Source organism: Emys orbicularis, chromosome 2 (assembly GCF_028017835.1).
Source record: "Emys orbicularis isolate rEmyOrb1 chromosome 2, rEmyOrb1.hap1, whole genome shotgun sequence".
Classification (NCBI taxonomy): domain Eukaryota; kingdom Metazoa; phylum Chordata; order Testudines; family Emydidae; genus Emys; species Emys orbicularis.
Window position 1 is genome coordinate 46,136,570 of NC_088684.1, and position 23,872 is coordinate 46,160,441.

Genomic DNA, 23,872 nt, shown 5'->3' on the forward strand with positions numbered 1-23,872 from the left:
AATTGCAGACTGATCCCTGGAACTTTCTAGTCTACGAGTAGAGATTTCTCTCAGAATTTCTTTCAGGAGGAGACTATTTACCTATAGCCATTTTTGGTCAACGTATATTTAGCTGTGACGTATCACTTACTCACATCCCTTCAGTTGTTGGCTCTAAATCTCTTTAAACTACACACACAATGGGGAAATACATTTCCAGCTTCTTATTAGAAAATAATTGAACATCAGTGGCACTGTGTTTTTTACTTCAGGATAGCGTGCGGTACATTCTACTGGAGCAAGCTGCTCAGACTCGAACATGGAAGACTCCTTTTGGGAGCCTGTATTCAAGAGTCGTGGTCTGCTACAGCTATCTGTCTTTGGAATAGAATTCTAACTATTTTCAGCCACCCTTGACTAGTGGAAGTTTGCTCAAAGATTTTGTCCATTTTGGACAGAACAAAGTTCTTTGCCTGCATCTTTTAAAGTTAACAGGTATAAGTTATTGCAAAAACTGCTTCAAATTTAACTGTAGTATTTTCTGCTGAGTAAATTAACTTAACATTCCTCAAATGATCATGGATTACCAGATTGCTTAGAAAAATAATGTAATCTTGTTTCCAAAAGTAAAACAAACTTTGTGTGCCTACTTGTTTAAACACTCCATAGTTTAGTGTCTTGCCAAAAAATTTTGCTAATACACAGTACCAGGCGAACTATATAAAAAGCTGTCCAAATTGCTGACGTACCTAAAGACGATGATCCTTCAGGGAGCTCTGTATGAAGCATGTACCCTAGCAAGAAGCTCTATTGAAGTCAGTAGGATCCACCAGGATGTGCGGGATCTGCCGGTACAGAGCTCCTTGCATCATCGGGCCTAAGTTTAGCTGTGGAACAATGCACAATAGTGCAAACAATGGAGATGGAAGGTGGAAAGGAGACTGCTTACGGATCAACTTGATTTAGGTTTGCATGTGCTGAACACATCTTGAAGGCCTTTAGTATTGTTTGTAATCTAAAGTACTCAGTGTAATTCTTCATTTTCATTAGAAATAAGAGTACTTAAATCTTAAAAGGGACTCCTGAAAAGTGATAGAAACCTTTACCTACCGCTTTCTCGGCTATGTTAATTGTATAGATCCACTACGATTCTTGTATGGGAAAGTACCAGTTTTAACATATGGATGAAAAGCTGTGAGGGTGTTCTGATTCTGTTCCACTTTAGTAACAGGGATATTACTGACCCTTATTAGTGGGGATGTTACCCTAAACTCAAGGGCATCTTTTGTCAATGATAGCAGCTGTCTCAAGTGTAAATGCTTATAGCATGTGTCTGAAGATTTTCCGTCTACTTCAACAGGAGGTTTTATGAAACAATGCAAGAGTAGGTGGTGGTGTATATGCCAGACTTCGAGTGGTGATGTCATGACTTCACACACTTGCCAGATGTGCTACAGATATTCATTCTTCCTTCTGCAAAGTTCATTTCAGTAAGACTACTTCACAAGCTGACTTTTGAAGTCTGGCTGTTACCTGGACTGGACTGAAACCCTCTACATATAACTTGTTTTTTTCCCCTCTACCATTGATACGACAAGAAACAGCAACTCATTTGGAAATATATTTCAATATCAGATTTTAACCTTCAGGATCACTAAGCTTGCTTAGTTAGAGACCTATTGGCAGAATTAGCTAGTCTCACAAGTTCTCTATGATTATTCTAGGTGGGCAGTCATGGAATTTTCTGTGTCTGACTGCTATGCCAATGCTGAGATCGTAGTTCAGTTTCATTATTAACCAGTCTCTGAACTGAACCCAATTCTCATGTTCCTTTTCCTTGCCATTCATTTCCAAGACTACCTGCTGTACTCTTAGTTGTTGTGGTGTCTTATTCCTTTTATAAATCACTATTCCTATCTCTGTTAAAGTCCCTCTTTATAATACTATCTTGCTGTCTGTATTGGTAGCAAGTTTTACTCAGTCTTGTATTTCTGGAGCTTTGCCAGTAGCGCTTTTGTCTGTGGATTTATTTCAGCGTATTGTCCTTGATGGGAACTATTTCCTAGTAGCATTTTTTTTATTTGCTCAAAACAGATCTATTGGTTCTACCATAGGCGCCGACTCCGTGGATGCTCTGGGTCTGGAGCGCCCATGGGGAAAAAGATTGTGAGTGCTCAGCAGCCCCTTGGATCAGCTCCTTTTCATTCCTCTCCCCTCCCCCCCCCAGTCTTCCTGCCCCTGGCGGGCCCCGCTGATCAGCTCCTTCCCCTCCCTCCCAGCTTCTCCTGCCCGCTGCGATCAGCTGTTCAGCGGCATGCAGGAGGTGCTGGGGGAGGGGGCAGAAAGGGGGTTTGGAGGAAGGGGTGGAGTGGGGGGTGGGGCCTGAGGCAGAACAGGGGTTGAGCACTCCCCTGGGAACAGGAAGTCAGTGCCTCTGGGTTCTACCATTTACTGGCTTTCATGCATCAGTAATGCATGGTAAGCACCTTCTGAGGTAGCAGTTTGGAAATGTTCTAAATATAGGATCCTCAAGTAGTGTTGAATACTGGTCTAAATTTTCAAGTGACTAGTAATTTTTGAGTCTTCATCTTGATGATGTCTTTTTAAAGAGTCCTTATTTTTAGAGGGTGAGTGCTTGGCACTCCTTGATAATAGTGTTCCATTAAGGTACCTCAGATTGGGTTTACAATGACAAGTTGCTTTTAAAAATTTAGGCCACAATTTGAGGCATTTAATTAACCTGTAATTCTTGTTATAATCTCTTACAATCTTACATGTTTAGTATACATATCTCATTATGAATACTTTTTATTACGCTTCAATGAGATTTAACTTGCTATGTGTAATTTAAATGACATTTCAAACTTTGAAGTAATTTTTTGGGTCTGTTTGTCTTACAGGAAAAAACTATTTTATTGCCTTAAGTAAGAAATGACAGGTCCTTTTGAAGATAAGAAATCCATCTTTTGGACAGCTAACAATGAAGTGGATTAAGGGCCAGATTTTTAAAGGTATTTAGGTGCCTTAAGATGCAGATAGGTGCTTAATGGAATTTACAGAAGCATCTAGGTGCCTAAATACTTTAAAAAAACAAACGAAACCTCCCCCCCCCGGTCATTAGTCAAGAATGCCAATAGAATGTAAACAAATTATAATGGATGTAAATTTGTTTCTTTAATTATCAAAAGCAAGAAGTGTTTTCAGCACTGACAAACTCTGGTTCACTGAATCAGCTTCAACATTTGTAGAACCACCAACTTTAAACCAGTATTTCTGACTCAGATTTTGTTTGCAATATTCAGATTTTCATTAGCTATAATAATGGAACAGAAACACAAGTTGTAGTAATTCTCAAACGTGACTTAGGTGTAAGTATATTATTTCTTGTATTTTGAAATTGACTTTGATTGCTTTTCAGTAATTCACACTGACGCTCAGTGACCTCTTGCATTCTGTGGCTATACTACTAGTTTCTTTCAAGATGTTTAATATCTTGACATTTTGGTTTCATTGAAAGGCAGCACAGTTTCCATAAAACTAGAATATCCACCCAAACAATCATTGACTATACAGGGGAACTGCCTATAGGGCAGTGGATTTCAGGAACTGCAACACTAACTAGTGTCATCCAATGGTACTGATTTTTCCAAAGTGAAAATGGGAAGTGGTGACAATGAAAAATTGCAAGAATCCTTATCGGTAGTGCATACTAGTGAGAGTCTTGTAGCTGTTTCCTTAAATAAGGATTGCATAATGAAAAGAAGCCTTGAAGTCTTTTAGTTAATAATGTACAGTATTGTTTACATAAGCAAATATAGCTCTCTAAATTGACTAACTGCAAGATAATACAAAACTTATTTTGGTCCAGCTACTTGTAATAGGTTCTGTACTCAGAACTGCAGTAAGGCTGAAATTAATCCTTTCACTCCTGAAATTGGATTTTTCTAGCATCATTTTTTTTCTAGCAAAGGATAAATTTGAACTAGAAATTGAACCAGAGGAAGGGTTAGATAGAGCAATAGTACTAAAAATTTGCAAAGTTAGACTTGTTAAAGATGTGATTAGCTTTTCAGTTGTCTTAATATTTTCTAAACTATGCAAAATAAAGTTGCCAAAAAAGTCCTGGATTTTCTCTTGGTGTTTGTCATCTTTGTTTCTGTACATACAGCAGCGGTTTCAGACAATCATTGTAATTCTTTAATGTCCCTTATGTGTGTCAATTAAAATATTTTGTGAGTGCAATCTGTTTGTACACTTATATTTGAAGCACACAGTGCATCAATTTGAAAGCCTTAAATTTACAAAAGACTGAAATAGTTCAACTATAATTGGGGGTTAGAGGTATGTTCTTCCCAGTAGCAACCCTACAGCTAATGCTGAAAGCAATTCCAGTTTTACTCTCATCTCTTCTATCTCAAACTCTTTTAGTGCTGAGATTCCTTAAATGTTATCAATTGTGGATTAGTGATTGGCTATATCATTAGTAAATGGGGAATAATTTTGCAGTGGCAGGAAGACTGATTACTTGACTTAGTAGAATTTTTCTATCTCTGGCATTTGACTCTGTTCAATTCTAGAACAGATTACCTTATCCATTAGAAAGGAACAAAAAAATTGAAACTTCATGGAGACAATTTAAACCAGAATTTAGAGAGCATAGTTGTGTGAAAAGATGTTCCCTATACATAACCCTTAAATGACCTATTATGTGCCCACAAGCACAATATCAGAGCACCAGATTATTGGTAACAGCCATCCACTTGATTGACATCACTTCCTGAAGGCTTGTGGATTTTTCCATCCCAGTAGTGACATGGCCTGCCTTTGCTTAACAAAAAAGGAAATGTTCTCACTAACCTGAAAGCATATTCTTAAATGTACTAATTAAAGCTAAGGATGAGCAAACCAACTCTATCAAAATAGGAAACCAGACCAATTGTTAATTGCTGTAGTTAATAATCTGTACCTGGCTAAGTAATTCAATCAGTACTGACATGTTCTGTAATAGACTTGAAATTGTACTGCAGGTGGAAAGGATGGTATACATTTTACTTCCATCTGTTTTCCTAGCAATTGGTCTTAAACATGCAGAAGGGAAGGACAGATGGTTTTAATGAGAGCATATTTTTCTTGTAAAATTATCATACATCTTGTGGAAATATTTTTGAGATGTTGTTATCCCAAATGCTGGTTTAAGTTTAATGCTGAAGTACAGTATTGTGAATGAAGAACTACTTCCTAGTGTGTAATCCATCCCAAATTGTGCTACATACTTTCTTAGCTCCATTCCCAACCCTCTCTACCCAAAACAAAATATAGTTGAAACTTTATCTGACAAAACAGCTCAAGCCAGAAACATGAAATTACTACTAAAACGTCTTTGAGGAAAAAAGCCTCCATGAAAGAGAATTCATATTTTTAAAGATGTAGATGTTTTAAAGTCTTCAGGTACAAAGTGTCCTACAAATGCTTTCTCTTGTTTCCAATGCCTGTTTTTAACTAGGGTAGAATATGGGATGTGAATGGATGAGAACACCTCAGTGTTTAGTATCTGTCTTGTTTTAAATGTCCCTTTCCCTGAATATTTAAATGCAAAAAAGTTTTACATTAAATCCATATTAGGGTGTGAGATCAGCAGGAAGTTTGCAAAGTGTGGGATGGGTGCGGATTTGAAAAGTTTTGATATATGCATAAAGCTAGTCAGGATTGACTTTTTTTAATTTGGAAAATGATTCATTAGAAAAGTATTGGTTTCAATAAACACTCATTGGGAGGAATTCCCAGGTCCAGAAGGAATTTCTTCTCAAAACCGGAGAGACATACCCCAGGATGGCCAACAGGCTGATGGTTAGGGCATCCGGGTGGGTAGGTGGGGGACCAAGGACTTGAAATGGGGCCTAACTTGGGTAAAGCCAGGACTTGAATGGGGGTCTCAGACTCCCCATATGTATGTCTCTAACACTGAGCTTTTGGCTATTCTGGGGGTACACTCTATCACTCTGTTTTTGCTATACCGCAGAACGAAATCATTTCAAAACCTCAAGTTTTTATTAAATGGAAATTTCTTCTGGCCAGCCCTACTTAAGAGCACAAGTCCCAGTGACATTCAATGGGGGACACGCTCCAATTCAAATTACTCAGAAATCATAGGTGGAATTTTCATAACACTAAGTTGGCTTGTTTTAGGTATGTAACTTCCACTGACTTCTAGAACTCTAAACTTCAAGATATTACTGTTACATGTATACAAGAAATTACTGTTGAATGTGAAAATTAAACTTCACTAGTTAGAGTTGCTGTTCTATTGTATAGGTGGGTTCTTAGCTTCAGTGGCAGACGTGCACTTAGGATACATAAGAACACCCGTACTGGGTCAGACCAAAGGTTCATCTAGCCCAGTATCCTGTCTTCTGACAGTAGATAATGTCAAGTGCTCCAGAGGGAATGAATGGAACAGGTAATCATCAAGTGATCCATCCCCCCTGTTGCCCATTCCCAGCTTCTGGCAAATTAAAACAGACTTGTCAACGTGTACATCAGTTTTCTAAAAGAAATAATGAACCTCTTTCTACATCTTCAAATGTTGTGTTGGTTTTCGGCTGACTCCCTCAACTCCCCTTTTCTTTAGCAGCTGTAGAATTATGTAGAGGTACACTGTCGTTATTAATATTTCATATCTGACTTAAGGGACTGCACTGTTTGGATCCAAATAAGACTTGATGAATACTGTGAAAGTAATGTACAGCTTTACTTGTATCCAGTCCCAATACAAATAGCAGGCACATAAAATTTCTCTGAAATATTGCACGTTTTCTCGCTCCCCTCCCCACTCAGAACTTTTGGGATCAGCCCAAAGCTGAGGCTAGAATTACCTCCAAAACACTCAAGTTTATGTGAAAGGCCAATAGCTGCCACATGCCTCTCAATTATATTGCTCACTCTCCAGGGGCTGACTGCTCAGAGCAGTAGGGCTGTTTCCATTTGTTGGCATGCGTCTAGGCTCTGGAGTTTACTCTTTTCTGTAGATGCTTAGCTCCAGGCTCTAGTGCAAAATATTCCTAGCCCATGACTGGCTGTGTGGGAAATGGGTTTAGGTCCCAACTTTCTCTGGACAGAGAGGACATCTTTTGAACCCTAAACTGTTGTGGGGGGAAGAGTGTATATCCCACAATGGCCTATCTTCTTTGCTCAAGAGGGGAAGGGAAAGAACATTCCCTACTATACCACTTCTCTCAATATTTAAAAACTATAAACAACATTTTCCCAGCAAACGTTGTTAGTGGAGTCTGCAAAGCTTCACTGTGGGCTCTGACTATCACTATTGTTGTACTTGGTGGGAGGAGTCCTGCTCTTTTGCAAACATGGATGAATTGTCACAAGGGAGTACAAAAGAATATCATAAGCGTGTAGAGAGAGAATCAGAAAGGCTAAAGCACAAAATGAATTACACCTAGCAAGAGACATAAAAGGCACTAAGAGGAGGTTCTTTAAATACATTAGGAGCAAGAGAAAGAAAGACAAAGAAAAGTGTATGTCCTCTACATAATGGGGAGGGAGCTAATAACCGATGACATCAAGAAGGCTGAGGTATTCATGCCTATTTTGTTTGCCTTAACTAAAAAGGGAAGTGGTGATCAGATAATATTAACAAGAAGGGTGAAGGAACACAAGCCAAAATAGAGAAGGAACAGGTTACAGAATGTTTAGATAAGATGGATGTATTCAAGTTGACAGGGCCTGAGGAATTTCATCCTCAGGTACTTAAGGAACTAGCTGAAGCAATCTTGGAACTACACCTCTACCCCAATATAACACAACCCGATATAACACAAATTTGAATATAACGCAGTAAAGCAGTGCTCCGGGGGGGGGGGGGGGGAATATCGGGCACGTAAATATCTTGTTATGCTGGCCAGATCAGTTCTAAGTAAACACCTGTTCTCACTTTCTGGTGACATTGTAAGCAAGAAGCGGGCAGCATTATCTCCTGGAAATGTAAACAAACTTCTTTATATTTAAATCAATATATTTGAAAATGTAGAAAACATCCAAAAATATTTAAAAAAATGGTATTCTATTGTTTAACAGTGCAATTAATCATGCGATTAATTGTCATTAATTTTTTTAATTGCTTGACCGCCCTAATTATAAGCAATAACCAACATGGATTTGTCAAGAGAAAATCATGCCAAACCAACCTAATTTCCTTTGTTGACAGGGTTACTGGCCTGGGGGCTAGGAGAGAAGCAGGAGCCATGATATATCTTGATTTTAGTAAGGCTTTAATCATAGGGTATGTCTACACTACGAAATTAGGTCGAATTTATAGAAGCCGGTTTTATAGAAATCGGTTGTATACAGCCGATTGTGTGTGTCCCCACATAAAATGCTCTAAGTGCTCTAGTCGGCGGACCGCGTCCACAGTACCGAGGCTAGCGTCGACTTCCGGAGCATTGCACTATGGGTAGCTATCCCACAGTTCCCGCAGTCTCCGCCGCCCATTGGAATTATGGGTTGAGATCCCAATGCCGGAATGATGCAAAACAGTGTCGCGGGGGGTTCTGGGTACATGTCGTCAGGCCCCTCCCCCTCCGTCAGAGCAATGGCAGACAATAGATTCGCGCCTTTTTACCTGGGTTACCTGTGCAGACAACATACCACGGCAAGCATGGAGCCCGCTCAGCTCAGCTCACCGTCACCATATGTCATCTGGGTGCCAGCAGACGTGGTACTGCATTGCTACACAGCAGCAGCAGCTAACTGCCTTTTGGCGGTAGACGGTGCAGCATGACTGGTAGCTGTGGGGCTGGCAGCCGTAGGGCTGCATTGCACCAGCCCCTTGCCTTTTGCCTTTTGGCAGTAGATGGTATATTACGACTGGTATCCATTGTCGTCATATTGCGGTTCGATCAGAGGCACCTGGGTAGACATGCTCAGTCCTATTGAACTGTCTTGACGATGATGGCTATCAGTCGTAGTATGCTATTTTCTGCCAAGCGCCCAGTATTTTCTGCTAAGCACCCAGAAGAGGCCGAGGGCGATCTGGGTGCTGGCAGACGTGGGGCTGCATTGCTACACAGCAGCAGCCCCTTGCCTTTTGGTAGAAGATGGTATATTACGACTGGTATCCATCGTCATTGTACTGCAGTGGCTATCAGTCATGCTGCACCGTCGGCTGCCAGCTTAAGATGTAAAAAATAGATTTGTTCTGTATTCATTAGCTTCCCCCTCCCTCCGTGAAATCAACGGCCTGCTAAACCCAGGGTTTTGAGTTCAATCTTTGGGGGGGCCATTCTGTGTGACAGTTGTTTGTGTTTCTCCCTGATGCCCAGCCACCTTTGTTGATTTTAATCCCCTGTACCTGTACGCCATGTTGTCACTCGCCCCTCCCTCCTTCCCCTGGTCCGTCAGATACTAGTTTCGCGCCTTTTTTCAGACCAGGCGCCATAGCTAGCACTGGGATCATGGAGCCTGCTCAGATCACCGCGGCAATTATGAGCACTATGAACACCACGCGCATTGTCCTGGAGTATACGCAGAGCCAGGACATGCCAAAGCAAAACCAGGACCAGCCGAGGAGGCGATTGCAGCGCGGCGACGAGAGTGATGAGGAAATTGACATGGACATAGACCTCTCACAAGGCACAGGCCCCAGCAATGTGGAAATCATGGTGTTACTGAGGCAGGTTCATGCCGTGGAACGCCGATTCTGGGCCCGGGAAACAAGCACAGACTGGTGGGACCGCATCGTGCTGCAGGTGTGGGACGATTCCCAGTGGCTGCGAAACTTTCGCATGCGTAAGGGCACTTTCATGGAACTTTGTGACTTGCTTTCCCCTGCCCTGAAGCGCCAGAATACCAGGATGAGAGCAGCCCTCACAGTTGAGAAGCGAGTGGCGATAGCCCTGTGGAAGCTTGCAACGCCAGACAGCTACCGGTCAGTCGGGAATCAATTTGGAGTGGGCAAATCTGCTGTGGGAGCTGCTGTGATCCAAGTTGCCAGAGCAATGAGAGACCTGGTGATATCAAGGGTAGTGACTCTGGGAAACGTGCAGGTCATAGTGGATGGCTTTGCTGCAATGGGATTCCCAAACTGTGGTGGGGCCATAGACGGAACCCATATCCCTATCTTGGCACCGGAGCACCAAGCCACCGAGTACATAAACCGCAAGGGGTACTTTTCAATGCTGCTGCAAGCCCTGGTGGATCACAAGGGACGTTTCACCAACATCAACGTGGGATGGCCGGGAAAGGTACATGATGCTCGCGTCTTCAGGCACTCTGCTCTGTTTCGAAAGCTGGAGGAAGGGACTTTTTTCCCGGACCAGAAAGTAACCATTGGGGATGTTGAAATGCCTATCGTGATCCTTGGGGACCCAGCCTACCCCTTAATGCCATGGCTCATGAAGCCGTACACAGGCAGCCTGGACAGGAGTCAGGACCTGTTCAACTACAGGCTGAGCAAGTGCCGAATGGTGGTGGAATGTGCATTTGGACGTTTAAAAGCGCGCTGGCGCAGCTTACTGACTCGCTCAGACCTCAGCGAAAAGAATATCCCCATTGTTGTTGCTGCTTGCTATGCGCTCCACAATATCTGTGAGAGTAAGGGGGAGACATTTATGGCGGGGTGGGAGGTTGAGGCAAATCGCCTGGCCGCTGATTACGCGCAGCCAGACACCAGGGCAGTTAGAGGAGCACAGCAGGGCGCGGTGCGCATCAGAGAAGCTTTGAAAACGAGTTTTGTGACTGGCCAGGCTATGGTGTGAAACTTCTGTTTGTTTCTCCTTGATGAACCCTCCGCCCCCCCCACCCGGTTCACTCTACTTCCCTGTAAATCAACCACCCCACCCTCCCCTCCCCCCTTCGAGCACCGCTTGCAGAGGCAATAAAGTCATTGTTACTTCACATTCATGCATTCTTTATTAATTCATCACACAACTAGGGGGATAATTGCCAAGGTAGCCCAGGATGGGTGGGGGAGGAGGGAAGGAAAAGGACACACTGCAGTTTAAAACTTTAACTCTTATTGAAGGCCAGCCTTCTGATGCTCGGGCAATCATCTGGGGTGGAGTGACTGGGTGGCCGGAGGCCCCCCCACCATGTTCTTGGGCATCTGGGTGAGGAGGCTATGGAACTTGGGGAGGAGGGCTGTTGGTTACACAGGGGCTGTAGCGGCGGTCTCTGCTCCTGCTGCCTTTCCTGCAGCTCAACCATATGCTGGCGCATATCAGTTTGATGCTCCAGCAGCCGGAGCATCGACTCTTGCCTTCTGTCTGCAAGCTGACGCCACCTATCATCTTCAGCCCGCAACTTGCTCTGTTCATCCCGCGATTCAGCCCGCCACCTCTCCTCTCGTTCATATTGTGCTTTTCTGTAGTCTGACGTTGACTGCCTCCACGCATTCTGCTGTGCTCTGTCAGCGTGGGAGGACATCTGGAGCTCCGTGAACATATCGTCCTGCGTCCTCCGTTTTCTCTTTCTAATCTTCACTAGCCTCTGTGAAGGAGAAACATTTGCAGCTGGTGGAGGAGAAGGGAGAGGTGGTTAAAAAAGACACATTTTAGAGAATAATGGGTACACTCTTTCACGTTAAATTTTGCTGTTCACATTACACAGCACATGTGCTTTCGTTACAAGGTCGCATTTTTCCTCTTATATTGAGGGCCTGCCAGTTTGGTGTGAGAGATCACTCACGCAGTGCCAGGCAACAGATTTCGGCTTGCAGGCAGCCATGGTAAGCCACAGTCTTTTGGCTTGTTTAACCTTCTTAACATGTGGGAATGGTTTCAAACAGCAGCGCCCTCATTTCCCATATCAAGCACCCATTGGGTTGGCCATTTAAAATGGGTTTGCAATGTAAAAGGAGGGGCTGCGGTTTCCGGGTTAACATGCAGCACAAACCCAACTAACCCCCCTCCCCCCCACACACCCAATTCTCTGGGATGATCACTTCACCCCTCCCCCCACCGCGTGGCTAACAGCGGGGAACATTTCTGTTCAGCAGAGCAGGAACGGGCACCTCTGAATGTCCCCTTAATAAAATCGCCCCATTTCAACCAGGTGACCGTGAATGATATCACTCTCCTGAGGATAACAAAGAGAGATAAGGAATGGATGTTGTCTGCATGCCAGCAAACACCGGGACCATACGCTGCCATGCTTTGTTATGCAATGATTCCAGACTACGTGCTACTGGCCTGGCGTGGTAAAGTGTCCTACCATGGCGGATGGGATAAGGCAGCCCTCCCCAGAAACCTTTTGCAAAGGCTTTGGGAGTACATGAAGGAGAGCTTTCTGGAGATGTCCCTGGAGGATTTCCGCTCCATCCCCATACACGTTAACAGACTTTTCCAGTAGCTGTACTGGCCGCGATTGCCAGGGCAAATTAATCATTAATCATTAAACACGCTTGCTTTTAAACCATGTGTAATATTTACAAAGATACACTCACCAGAGGTCTCCTGTGCGCCCTCAGGGTCTGGGAGCATGCTTTGGGTGAGTTCGGGGGTTACTGGTTCCAGGTCCAGGGTGATAAACATATCCTGGCTGTTGGGGAAACCGGTTTCTCCGCTACCTTGCTGCTGTGAGCTATCTACATTATCTCCATCCTCATCTTCCTCGTACCCCGAACCCGCTTCCCTGTGTGTTTCTCCAATGAGGGAGTCATAGCACGCGGTTGGGGTAGTGGTGGCTGCACCCCCTAGAATGGCATGCAGCTCCGCGTAGAAGCGGCATGTTTGCGGCTCTGCCCCGGACCTTCTGTTTGCTTCTGTGGCTTTGTGGTAGGCTTGCCGTAGCTCCTTAATTTTCACGCGGCACTGCTGTGCGTCCCTGTTATGGCCTCTGTCCTTCATGGCCTTGGAGACCTTTTCTAATATTTTGCCATTTCGTTTACTGCTTCGGAGTTCAGCTAGCACTGGTTCATCTCCCCATATGGCGAGCAGATCCCGTACCTCCCGTTCTGTCCATGCTGGAGCTCTTTTGCGATCCTGGGACTCCATCACGGTTACCTGTGCTGATGAGCTCTGCGTGGTCACCTGTGCTCTCCACGCTGAGCAAACAGGAAATAAAATTCAAACGTTCGCCGGCCTTTTCCTGTCTACCTGGTCAGTGCATCTGAGTTGAGAGTGCTGTCCAGAGCGGTCACAATGAAGCACTGTGGGATTGCTCCCGGAGGCCAATAACATCGAATTCCGTCCACACTACCCCAATTCCGACCCGCTAAAGCCGATTTTATCGCTAATCCCCTCGTCGGAGGTGGAGTAAAGAAACCGGTTTAAAGGGCCCTTTAAGTCGAAAGAAAGGGCTTCGTCGTGTGAACGTGTCCAGGCTTAATTCGATTTAACGCTGCTAAAGTCGACCTAAACTCGTAGTGTAGACCAGGCCATAGTTTCTCATGACATTCTCATAAGCAAACTAGGGAAATATGGCCTAGGTGAAATTACCTAGGTGGGTCCACACCTGGTTGAAAGATTCTACTCAAAAAATAGTTATCAATGGTTTGCTGTTAAAGTAGGAGGGTATAGCTAGTGGGGTCCTGAAGGGATAGACCTGATGCTGTTGCTATTCAATATTTTCATTAATGAGTTGGACAATGGAGTGAAGAGGATGCTTGTAAAATTTGCAGATGGCATCAAGCTGGGAGGGGTTGCAAGCACGCTGGGAGACCAGATTAAAATTCAAAATGACCTTGACATATTGGAGAATTGGTCTGAATTCAACAAGATTAAATTAAATAAAGATAATTGCAGCACACTTCACTTAGAAAGGAAAAATCAAATGCACAGCTACATAATGGGGAATAACTGGCTAGGTCAGGGATCTCAAACTCAAATCACCACAAGGGCCACATGAGCACTAGTACATGGGCCTGAGGGCTGCATCACTGAAACCTTTTCAGACTACGATGCAAAAGTATAGTCAAAAATGAAAAAAATGAAGAGTAATATAGTATGCTATTAAAAGTCTCCCCCGCCCCCGTGATATTTCTCTCTGATTCACCTTCCCTTTCCCTCCCTCCCAGTGTTAAAGGAAAAGGGCTTTTCCCAATGACTGACTGCTGCTGCTTTCCCCGCTCCCTTCTCCCGCAGCGCTTCACACTGCGCATGGGATCAGTGGGGACGGATTTCAGTGGTGGGTGTGTTTGGCCCTCCCTTGAGGGAGGGGAGATTTGAAGAGTGGTGTAGCAGCTGGCCGAGAGTTGGTGTGAGTCAGGGTATAGCTGGAGGGGAAGATTGGGGATGCAGGAAGAGCAGGCTCAATAGCTTGGTTGGGAGCGAGGTGCTGCAAGGCTGTTTGTCAAGCTTGGGCAGTTTGACTCGGGTAAACTTCAGAGAACTGTGGAAACAGCTCATTGAAATGCACACAGCAGACATCCCAACCCCAGAGCGAGAGTGACTGTATACACTGCTTTAAACTGCAGCTCCAAGAGCCCGCCTGCCTGCCTGCCCTCCTCCCCAGAGCATGTGTGTAGGAGCTGGCAGCAGCAGGGCCAGAGGTGGGTTATGTTTTGCTGATCCAGCTAACAATGTCTTCCCTGCCCCGCCTCTTCCCACCCCTTCCCCAAAGTCCCCGCCCCAACTCCATCCCCTCCCTGCTCCTATTCCAACCCCTTCCCCAAATCCCCGCCCCTTCTCCGCCTCCTCCACTGAGCACACCACGTCCCCGCTCCTCCGCCTCTTCCCCCGGAAAGCCTAAGCACCGGCGGTGGGAAGTGCTGGGAGGTAGTGGAGGAGTGGGGAAGGGAGTTGCAGAGAGGGGGAGTCAGTGCCTATGGCCGGTCGCAGGAACTGGCTCCGCAGGCTGGGTGTTTGAGACCCCTGGGCTAGGTGATAGTGCTGCTGAAAAGGATCTGGAGGTTATAGTGGATCACAAATTGAATACCAGTCAACAATGTGATGCAATCATGAAAAAAAGGCTAATTACTTTCTGGGGTGTATTTACAGGAGTGTAGTATGTAAGACAAGGGAAAGTTCTGCTCTACTCAGCACTGGTGAGGCCTCAGCTCCAGTACTGTGTCTAGTGATGGGTGCCACACTTTAGGAAAGAGGTGGACAAATTGGAGCGAGTCCAGAGGAAAGCAACAAAAATGGTAAAAGGTGTAGAAAACCTGACCTATGAGGAAAGGTTAAAAAAAAATGGACATATTTAGTTCTGAAAAAAGAAGATGGGGGGAGGGAACCTGATAAGTCTTCACATATGTTAAGGGCTGTTACGCAGAGGATGGTGATCAGTTGTTCTCCATGTCCACTGAAGATAGGACAAGAATTAATAGGCTTAATCTGCAGCAAGGACGATTTAGGTTAGATGTTAGGGAAAATTTTGAAATATAAGGATAGTTATGCTCTGTAATAGGCTTCCAAGGGAGGCTGTGGAATCCCCATCATTAGAGGTTTTTAATAACAGGTTGGACAAACACCCTGTCAGGGATGGCCTAGGTTTACTTGGTCCCTCCTCAGTGGGGTCCTGGACATGATGACTTCTTGACATCCCTTCCAGCCCTACGTTTCTCTGATTCTGTTAATCCTGCTGGGGAGGCAGCAGCCCTTTACTCTTCTGAATGACTTAATATATACATGTATGAGGTTCTGTGCTAGCAGGGAGAGTTGCCAGCATGGAATACACCGCATAGCCTGGTGACTTCTATTTAAAAGAGAAAATTAGAAACTCATGAAAATGGGAATGTTATACCATTTTCTTTGAAAAGAGGACAACATGGAAGCTTGGAGTAACTATTTATTAACATAAAGATAAAAGCAGTAAAAGCCAGTACTTAACACTCACATACACTGACCATTTCTATGAGACGTATTTCTGTACAATAATTTGGCTGGCTTGAGCGCACACACACGCACGCACGCACCTAGCAATTTAGCAGGGCCACAAGTGTCCTTACGTAAGCTTGTAAAAATGGTTCACCAAAATAGTCACAAGGAGAGAATATAACACGTACATAATTTTTCCATATTTTAAAATGGAAAAGATTGTGCCTGTGATAAACAATGTTACATCACAGTCCAGTAGCTATAGCACCTATCGACTGGTGTATGGATGCTGTTTGAATGCAAATACAACATTTACCATTACTTGGACCCGCAATGAAAGCTTCTAGTTGTTGTTCAGGACCCACCATGAAGCTGAAAAGGAAAAAAAATATTTACTGACCAATCTTTATTTTATTTTTACAGTATTCCTCTGTCTTCCTCCCTTCTCCCCCAAACCCTTTCTTGAAACCCTAAATAGATTATCTATAATCTATTCTTCTGCTAGTCTAAAGAAATAGTATTAAACTGTTCTTTCTGTGTTCAGTTCCCACCAAAGATAACACTGGTCTACAATTTTTGAGAAGTCGTCTGCTTCAGAGATAAAATGTGCTATTTATTATGTATTTTGATGTGCTGAATTCAAATATGACAATTAAAACAACTGATTGGCTACTGTTTCTAAGATATTTAAGTTTTTACATTTTATGTCTATGTATATTGTGTAGATAGAGTTTTAATCATCAATTGTAAACCTAGGTCTTTTCATGTGTTTATGGTTGCTTTACATGATAATATTTCACCTGTCCTGTTTATGTAACACTTTAAAAATCAGCAAAAGGGTTATATAAATAAAACTTATTATGAAACAAAAGGCAAAAAACTATTCTGTACATAGTTTAGTCCTATTCAGTGTCTACTCTGCATTTCTTGGCTTGTCTCTTGTATTCATTAAATGGAGCATCTCTTGTCACTGTCCAGCAATAGTCTGCAAGCATTGATGGGCTCCATTTGCCCTAATAGCGTTTCTCCATTGTTGCAATGTCCTGGTGAAATCGCTCGCCGTGCTCATCGCTCACTGCTCCGCAGTTCGGTGGAAAAAAATCTAGATGAGAGTGCAAAAAATGTATCTTTAGTGACATGTTGCAACCAAGGCTTTTGTATGCCTTGAGGCGGTTTTCCACCAACAACCTGTAGTTGTCTGCCTTGTTGTTTCAGAGAAAATTTATTGCCACTAACTGGAAGGCTTTCCATGCCGTCTTTTCCTTGCCACACAGTGCATGGTCAAATGCATCATCTCGAAGAAGTTCACGAATGTGAGGCCCAACAAAGACACCTTCCTTTATCTTAGCTTCACTTAACCTTGGAAATTTTCCACGGAGGTACTTGAAAGCTGCTTGTGTTTTGTCAATGGCCTTGTCAAAGTTCTTCATCAGACCCAGCTTGATGTGTAAGGGTGGTAACAAAATCAGAAGCATTTTGGCTGTAGAGCAGTGTAATCGGAGATGTGCATTTTCTAGGACAGAACTTGCTTAATCAGGGGAGGAGAGTGGTAGTCCAGGAGAAGTTGGTGGGGGAGCTGAGCAGAACAGTGGAGGAGGGAGAGAGAGCTTTTAGTGCAATAGTTTACACCTTTGTAGTCTAGCTTCTTAAATTCCCAATATTTGCCTTGGAGAAGGAAATTGATCAGAACGGAGGCTTCTTTTCTTAGATCCACCCAACTTTGGCCATGAAAGTCTAGTTTTCTATAATGCTTAAGACTGCAACCGTGGTTTGGTAAACAATTTGTCGAAATGAATCCCAATCCCACGGCTCAGCATCCAGTTGTATGGTACCAGTAACATAGTAGGTCTTCCCTCTAGCTATGGTCATCTCCACTGCAAGGCTCTTGCATGGAGGATGGGGGACATAACTGGTGATTGACCTTGGGGAAGATGTATTCTTTCGCAATAGCCTTCAAAGCAAGGGTAGCTGAGTGAGGTGTCTGTCCACCTTCTTCATCAGCTGATCTAAAATAGGGTGTAAGGAACAACAGCCTCATTGGGCAAAAGTACCTGGCCCAGGAAACTCTCAGTTGTGATTCCTGCAGATTCCTGTCCCAGTTTTAAATCAAAATCAGTGGTCTTGGACTATTTCCATAAGAACTGGATCCTCTCTTGTAGATTCACTGCCTTTGTACTTCTCTGTAGTGAAAATGTATTTGGAATCAGCTGATTCCTTTGGTCCATCTGAGTCCAAATAGCAGCCTGCAGCTCTCTGCCCTCACTTAAGCAGTTGGAATTGTATGGGCAATGAGGTGGAGCACTGTGAATGCATCATGAAGCACTGATCTTCGCTGACCCAGTGCTGAGGCCAGACTCCTGCTTTATGAACATCACAGTCAGGTACATGAGTGTCAGTTTTGTTGCAAAAAGTGCTCCAACTGTGCTGGGAGTTCTGCCCTTTCCAATGTAGGGTAAGAAGAATTCATCAAAGTTGGTACTAAGTGGTTCATGGCAACCTGATAGCCTGGAGCAAGTGGGCCTGGTCACTGATCTCCCATTAATACCCAGTCACATGACATGGGTCAAGGTTTCAAAAGGGTGATACCCCTGTCAAATGACAGTGATCAGAATCTACTGACTCCACTGGCTAGTGTTGCAAGGAGGATCCCAGATATCATTCCTGCAAACCCCTCACTCTTGTGAGTAGTCCTTATCCTGGTGAGTATATTCCTATTGACATGAACCGGATTACTCACATAAGAGAAGGCTTCCTGGACTTCCTGGACACCACAGTACAAATAAGCAATGGCCACGTTAACACCACCCTATACCGAAAACCCACCGACCGCTATGCCTACCTTCATGCCTCCAGCTTCCACCCCGGACACACCACACGATCCATCATCTACAGCCAAGCACTGAGGTACAACCGCATCTGCTCCAACCCCTCAGACAGAGACCAACGCCTACAAGATCTTCACCAAGCATTCTCAAAACTACCATACCCACACAAGGAAATAAAGGAACAAATCAACAGAGCCAGACGTGTACCCAGAAGCCTCCTGCTACAAGACAGGCCCAAAAAAGAAACCAACAGAACTCCACTGGCCATCACCTACAGCCCTCAGCTTAAACCTCTCCAACGCATCATCAGTGATCTACAACCCATCCTGGACAATGATCCCTCACTTTCACAGACCTTGGGAGGCAGGCCAGTCCTCGCCCACAGACAACCCGCCAACCTTAAGCATATTCTCACCAGCAACCATGCACCGCACCATAACAACTCTAACTCAGGAACCAACCCATGCAACAAACCTCGATGCCAACTCTGCCCACATATCTACACCAGCAGCACTATCACAGGACCTAACCAGATCAGCTACAACATCACCGGCTCATTCACCTGCACGTCCACCAATGTTATATATGCCATCATGTGCCAGCAATGCCCCTCTGCTATGTACATTGGCCAAACTGGACAGTCACTACGCAAGAGGATAAATGGACACAAGTCAGATATCAGGAATGGCAATATACAAAAACCTGTAGGAGAACACTTCAACCTCCCTGGCCACACAATAGCAGATGTTAAGGTAGCCATCTTACAGCAAAAAAACTTCAGGACCAGACTCCAAAGAGAAACTGCTGAGCTCCAGTTCATTTGCAAATTTGACACCATCAGATCAGGATTAAACAAAGACTGTGAATGGCTATCCAACTACAGAAGCAGTTTCTCCTCCCTTGCTGTTCACACCTCTACTGCTAGCAGAGCACCTCACCCTCCCTGATTGAACTAACCTCGTTATCTCCATACTGATTTATACCTGCCTCTGGAGATTTCCATTACTTGCATCTGAAGAAGTGAGGTTCTTACTCACAAAAGCTTATGCTCCCAATACTTCTGTTAGTCTTAAAGGTGCCACAGGACCCTCTGTTGCTTTTTAAGAGAAGGCTTGTAATCTTTATTGAGTCACAGATTCAGTATGTGACCTTGGAGAAGTCAGTTCATCTCCTTGGTCAACTCAGCTGATAAATTGGGTTAAAAAGGATGATACTGAAAAGCAGTAGCTGTATCTGAGTTGGGCTTTTCTGGGTTACATCAATTACAAAATTGCAGTTGCTAATAGCAGAGTTATTTCTATTCTTCACTGAGTTTTAAACTCAGTCTACATTGTATGTGACTGTAACATAAAATATAGTAATTTCCTTACAGCCATCATTTTTGCTCTCTCTTAAGCCTTTTCTTTCCTTTGAATACAAATTTGTATGAAGATCCTTATGCTGCAATTACTGCACTTACTGAAAAACAACTTAACATAGGTATATATATTTCTAAAAGAAAATATAACCTATACATTGTGAAAATTAAACTATGCATATCCTAAATATTACTTTCCTATATTATTTTTGAGTAAGGAATTTATGTTGAGCAATACTCTGGTTGCCATGGTAATAATCTACCAGGAGGAATGCTGTAGACTAAAATCCCATTTAAAAGGCAGAGTGCATGCTTTAAACATCATGTTTTAAATTCAATTTCAGACTGATCTTTATATTTAAACATTTATAAATGATATATACATTTGATTTGATTTGATGCTAAACATACTTTCCCCAGCCACGATTGGAACACCACTATTTCTTCTTTCTCCAACCCTTACTGAATTCCAGTCCAGCTATTGGCACAATGTAGTCTGACGCTATCATGCAGAGGGAAATAGTGCATTATATTACTAAATTATTGGACCAAATTCTGCATTCCTTGGTTAGGGTTTACTCATTCCTTACTCAGGCAAACTCTCATTGAAGTCAGTGGAGTTTGTGTATGGGAGTTTGCTTGATGGAAAAACCTCAGGATTTGGCCCAGTTACTCTACTGGAGAGAAAAAGTGGTCTAGAGGTTAGGCATTGGATAGGGACTGGCCCAATTCCTACAATAGGAGATCTGGGTTCAATTTCAAGCTCTGCCACAGATTTTCTGTATGACCTTGGACAAAGTACTTAATAATGCTTGCTCCATTCATTGTTGTTCTTGTCTACTTAGACTGTAAGCTCTTTGGGACAGGAAGTTTCTCTTATAAGGTGCATGTATACCACATAGTACTAGGTGCTACTGTAATACAAATAATATTAATTGTAATTCGGGAATCTTCAGCACCTCAGCTTTTCAGAATGGAGTTTGGAGAAAAGTTGCAGGAAATATGCACAATTGGGTGGTAAATTAAGACCACTCTTTCGGTCAATGTAATACAAGCAGATGCAATTAAATTGAAATCTAGCTCTTTATCAGAAAGCAAACATATTTTCTGCCTAAATATTTTTAAACCAGTAGTGCAAAAACAGTTCAAGGCAACAGGATGTTACTATTTACAAAGGAACTCTTCATATTCTGGATATTCTAATGTACCATATTTGTTAGTTTAATACTTAATTTGTAATAATCTTACCTTTTCTCCAATAGGAGGAAGTATTGTGTATGTTCCTATTACTGATGTGTTTAACAATTGTATTACTGTATACAAACCCATGATGCTTAATGAAAAAGAAAAAAAAGAGCAGAAGAGAGGCAAAACTACAAAAGAGTGTTGAATAAGGGAAAATTCTGCAGTTATTCCACATATGGAACATTCTAGTCAATGGGAAATCTTCATATTGAAGCAAGTAAAGTATTGTGAAAAACTTGATAATTACCAGGTACTAGCATAGTTGTCATGAGTTCTGGAATTTCCAGGAAGTCCACGTTACTCCTTTGGAATGTCTTGCTGTAGTTCATTTGGAGATGACTGTAAACATATAAGTGATGAGAATTTAACAAGATTTAAAAGGACTGAATATTTATATGGCTATGAAGAATACCCAGAAATTCATAATTATAATTAAAAAAAAAATCAGAAGGGATATTAAATGTGCTTCAGGGCTTTAGTCAATCTCTAACTATTAGAGACCAGGATTAGACCTAATGTATGGGGCATATTATCCCATCTCAGTCTGCAGTGGCATTCTGGCATCTTCCTTGGCAGCATCTGGTACTGGAAACTGAACTAAATGAAGCTTTGGTCTGATCCTGTATGGCGATTCGTCTATTCCAATGATGTTGAAGTGCCTTTTCAATTCTTCCGATTACTGTTGCTGAAGGTAAATGCACCTTCTCTGAACTCATTGGGCTAGATTCTGTAAGCAGGATATTAGGCTGCAGAAAACCCCAAAACAATGGATTCCATCTTCAGATTGGTGGGCCTGATCCTTTTTATAAAACTCAGTTCAGAATAAAATCTCCACCTCTTCCCACTTCCCTAAATCTCTGCCTCCAGCTGGTGGGAAATCCTCTGGGTGTGATATCCTCCAAGGTCCCGAAGAGAGACTGGAAGCCTGCTGGGCTTTTGTGGTAGGGTGGGAAACCTTGGGGGAAGGCACCAGTGACCACTCACATGCCTAAAGTTACACATGTGCGTAAGTATGTTGCAGCACTGCAACCTGTCTGTCTCCTTTTGGCTCCTTGTCCACCCTGCATTAGCTCTCTGCCAGCATCATTCTGATGACTCCTAACTGTATATCTCTCCACCTTCAGTCTCTGTCTATTCAAGTCAGACTATTGCATGTCTTTCCAATAGATATTCAAATAGTGTTTTAAGCTCAATGCAGAAAAAAACTGAACTGTTATGAAGCATTCTTAATGGCATTTAATTGGAAAGTAGATCAAGTACATTAATGAAAGATATTTATATCTTTATATTCCAATACTTTCATGCAGTTATTTTCTAACCTTCTAAACAACCTGAAATGCAAAAGGTAATCTCACTACTTGCCTATTCCAGGCACTGCTGTTCTCCCAGAACTCATAAATGATGAAGCGGGATTCGCTTGAAAGCTTCTGTATGGAAACACTAAGAGTTGTAGGACAGAATTAGCAAGCACACTTTTCCCAAACTACTGTACAGTGATTGAACAAAACTCAGTGATTTCTGTAAAAAGGATATACCTGGATAGTCTGAGGGAAAAATATGTGGAGTTAGAGGCATCTGTTTTGCTAATGACTTGAGCTCTTTTCTACTCTTATCCGTGATATACTGCATGGTATTTTTAAGCAGAATTTTTATTTATAACCTTTAAAATTAGAACTGTTATAATGGACTCTTATTTACAAAATTAATTTCTCGTACTGTTCCAAATGCTAGGGTACTTTATCTCAAAAAGCATGGTTCAATATTATAGAAGCTAATCCAACTGTGCTGCACAGTAAACCAGCATAATACAGTGTTTCCCACAGAGAGCAAGTGAAGTAAGTTGTGAAGTAAGGACAAGATTTTCAAGAATGAGTAGTGACACAGATGCCTCAGTACTTATGTGCCCAATTTGAGACGGGTTAAAAGAGTCCTATTATCAGAAAGGGCTGATTACCCACGCTCTGAAAATCAAGCCTCCTGGGTAAAGTGTCTCAGAGTGGGATACCCAGAAATTAAGGCATCTAAATCATTAGTCACTTCTGAAAATCTTGGCCTAAATTATGCTGCTTCACTTGTGCAGGTTCGTTTTCCAGAGGCGAGAAGTTCATTAAAGCAGGATAGACCTTAGGTGTTTTGGAAGCAAGCAGCCATATGTGGCATAAAGATAGAATGGTCACTGTCTGTTGCTCATACACTTTTAAAAACTATCTTTTTATCATGTATTTCTGTTGTGATGGCACCTAGGGACCCCACATGTGGAATAGGGTCACATTGTACTAGCTACTGTACTAACAAACAACACAAAAACAGTCCCTGCCTGACAGCCCACATTCTCAGAAAAAACTTTCCCCCCCATGTATTGTCTACTTTTGGGTTTATTCCTCCAGTTATCTTAGACAGTTTGCCATGGATTCACCTACCAGTCCATGGTGGCATAAAGTATCCCATGGAACATATGCCAATCCATCTGCTTTAGTGCATTCTATAAACCTCAGACTCAGGAGCTAGTTTTCAAATATGTAAGTCTTCATATGATTTGTAATTCTGCATTTGGATGCTCAAATTGGCAACTGGATGTGCACTGCAAGAAAGGATACTTATAGATTATTTGAACATCCAAATGTGAGATGTGGAGATTTTATTACTGCTTTGTTTGAAAACTGTGCTCAGATTACACCCTAAACTGTAACAGGCAATGAATC

The 23,872-nt window shown here is 42.9% G+C and overlaps 2 protein-coding genes across 2 annotated transcripts in view; one reads left to right on the forward strand and one right to left on the reverse strand.

Moving 5' to 3' along the window:
* The window catches only part of C2H8orf88 (chromosome 2 C8orf88 homolog), a 54,605-nt gene that overhangs the window by 19,246 nt on the left and 11,487 nt on the right, over positions 1 to 23,872 (forward strand). The window lies entirely within an intron of this gene.
* NECAB1 (N-terminal EF-hand calcium binding protein 1) overlaps positions 16,087 to 23,872 on the reverse strand; it is a 123,757-nt gene continuing 115,971 nt past the window's right edge. The window contains exons 11-13 of the mRNA XM_065399436.1: positions 22,533 to 22,610; positions 21,418 to 21,509; positions 16,087 to 16,115 (exon numbers count right to left, since the gene is read on the reverse strand). Coding sequence (XP_065255508.1) covers positions 16,087 to 16,115; positions 21,418 to 21,509; positions 22,533 to 22,610 — 199 coding nt within the window. The remainder of the gene's footprint in view (positions 16,116 to 21,417; positions 21,510 to 22,532; positions 22,611 to 23,872) is intronic.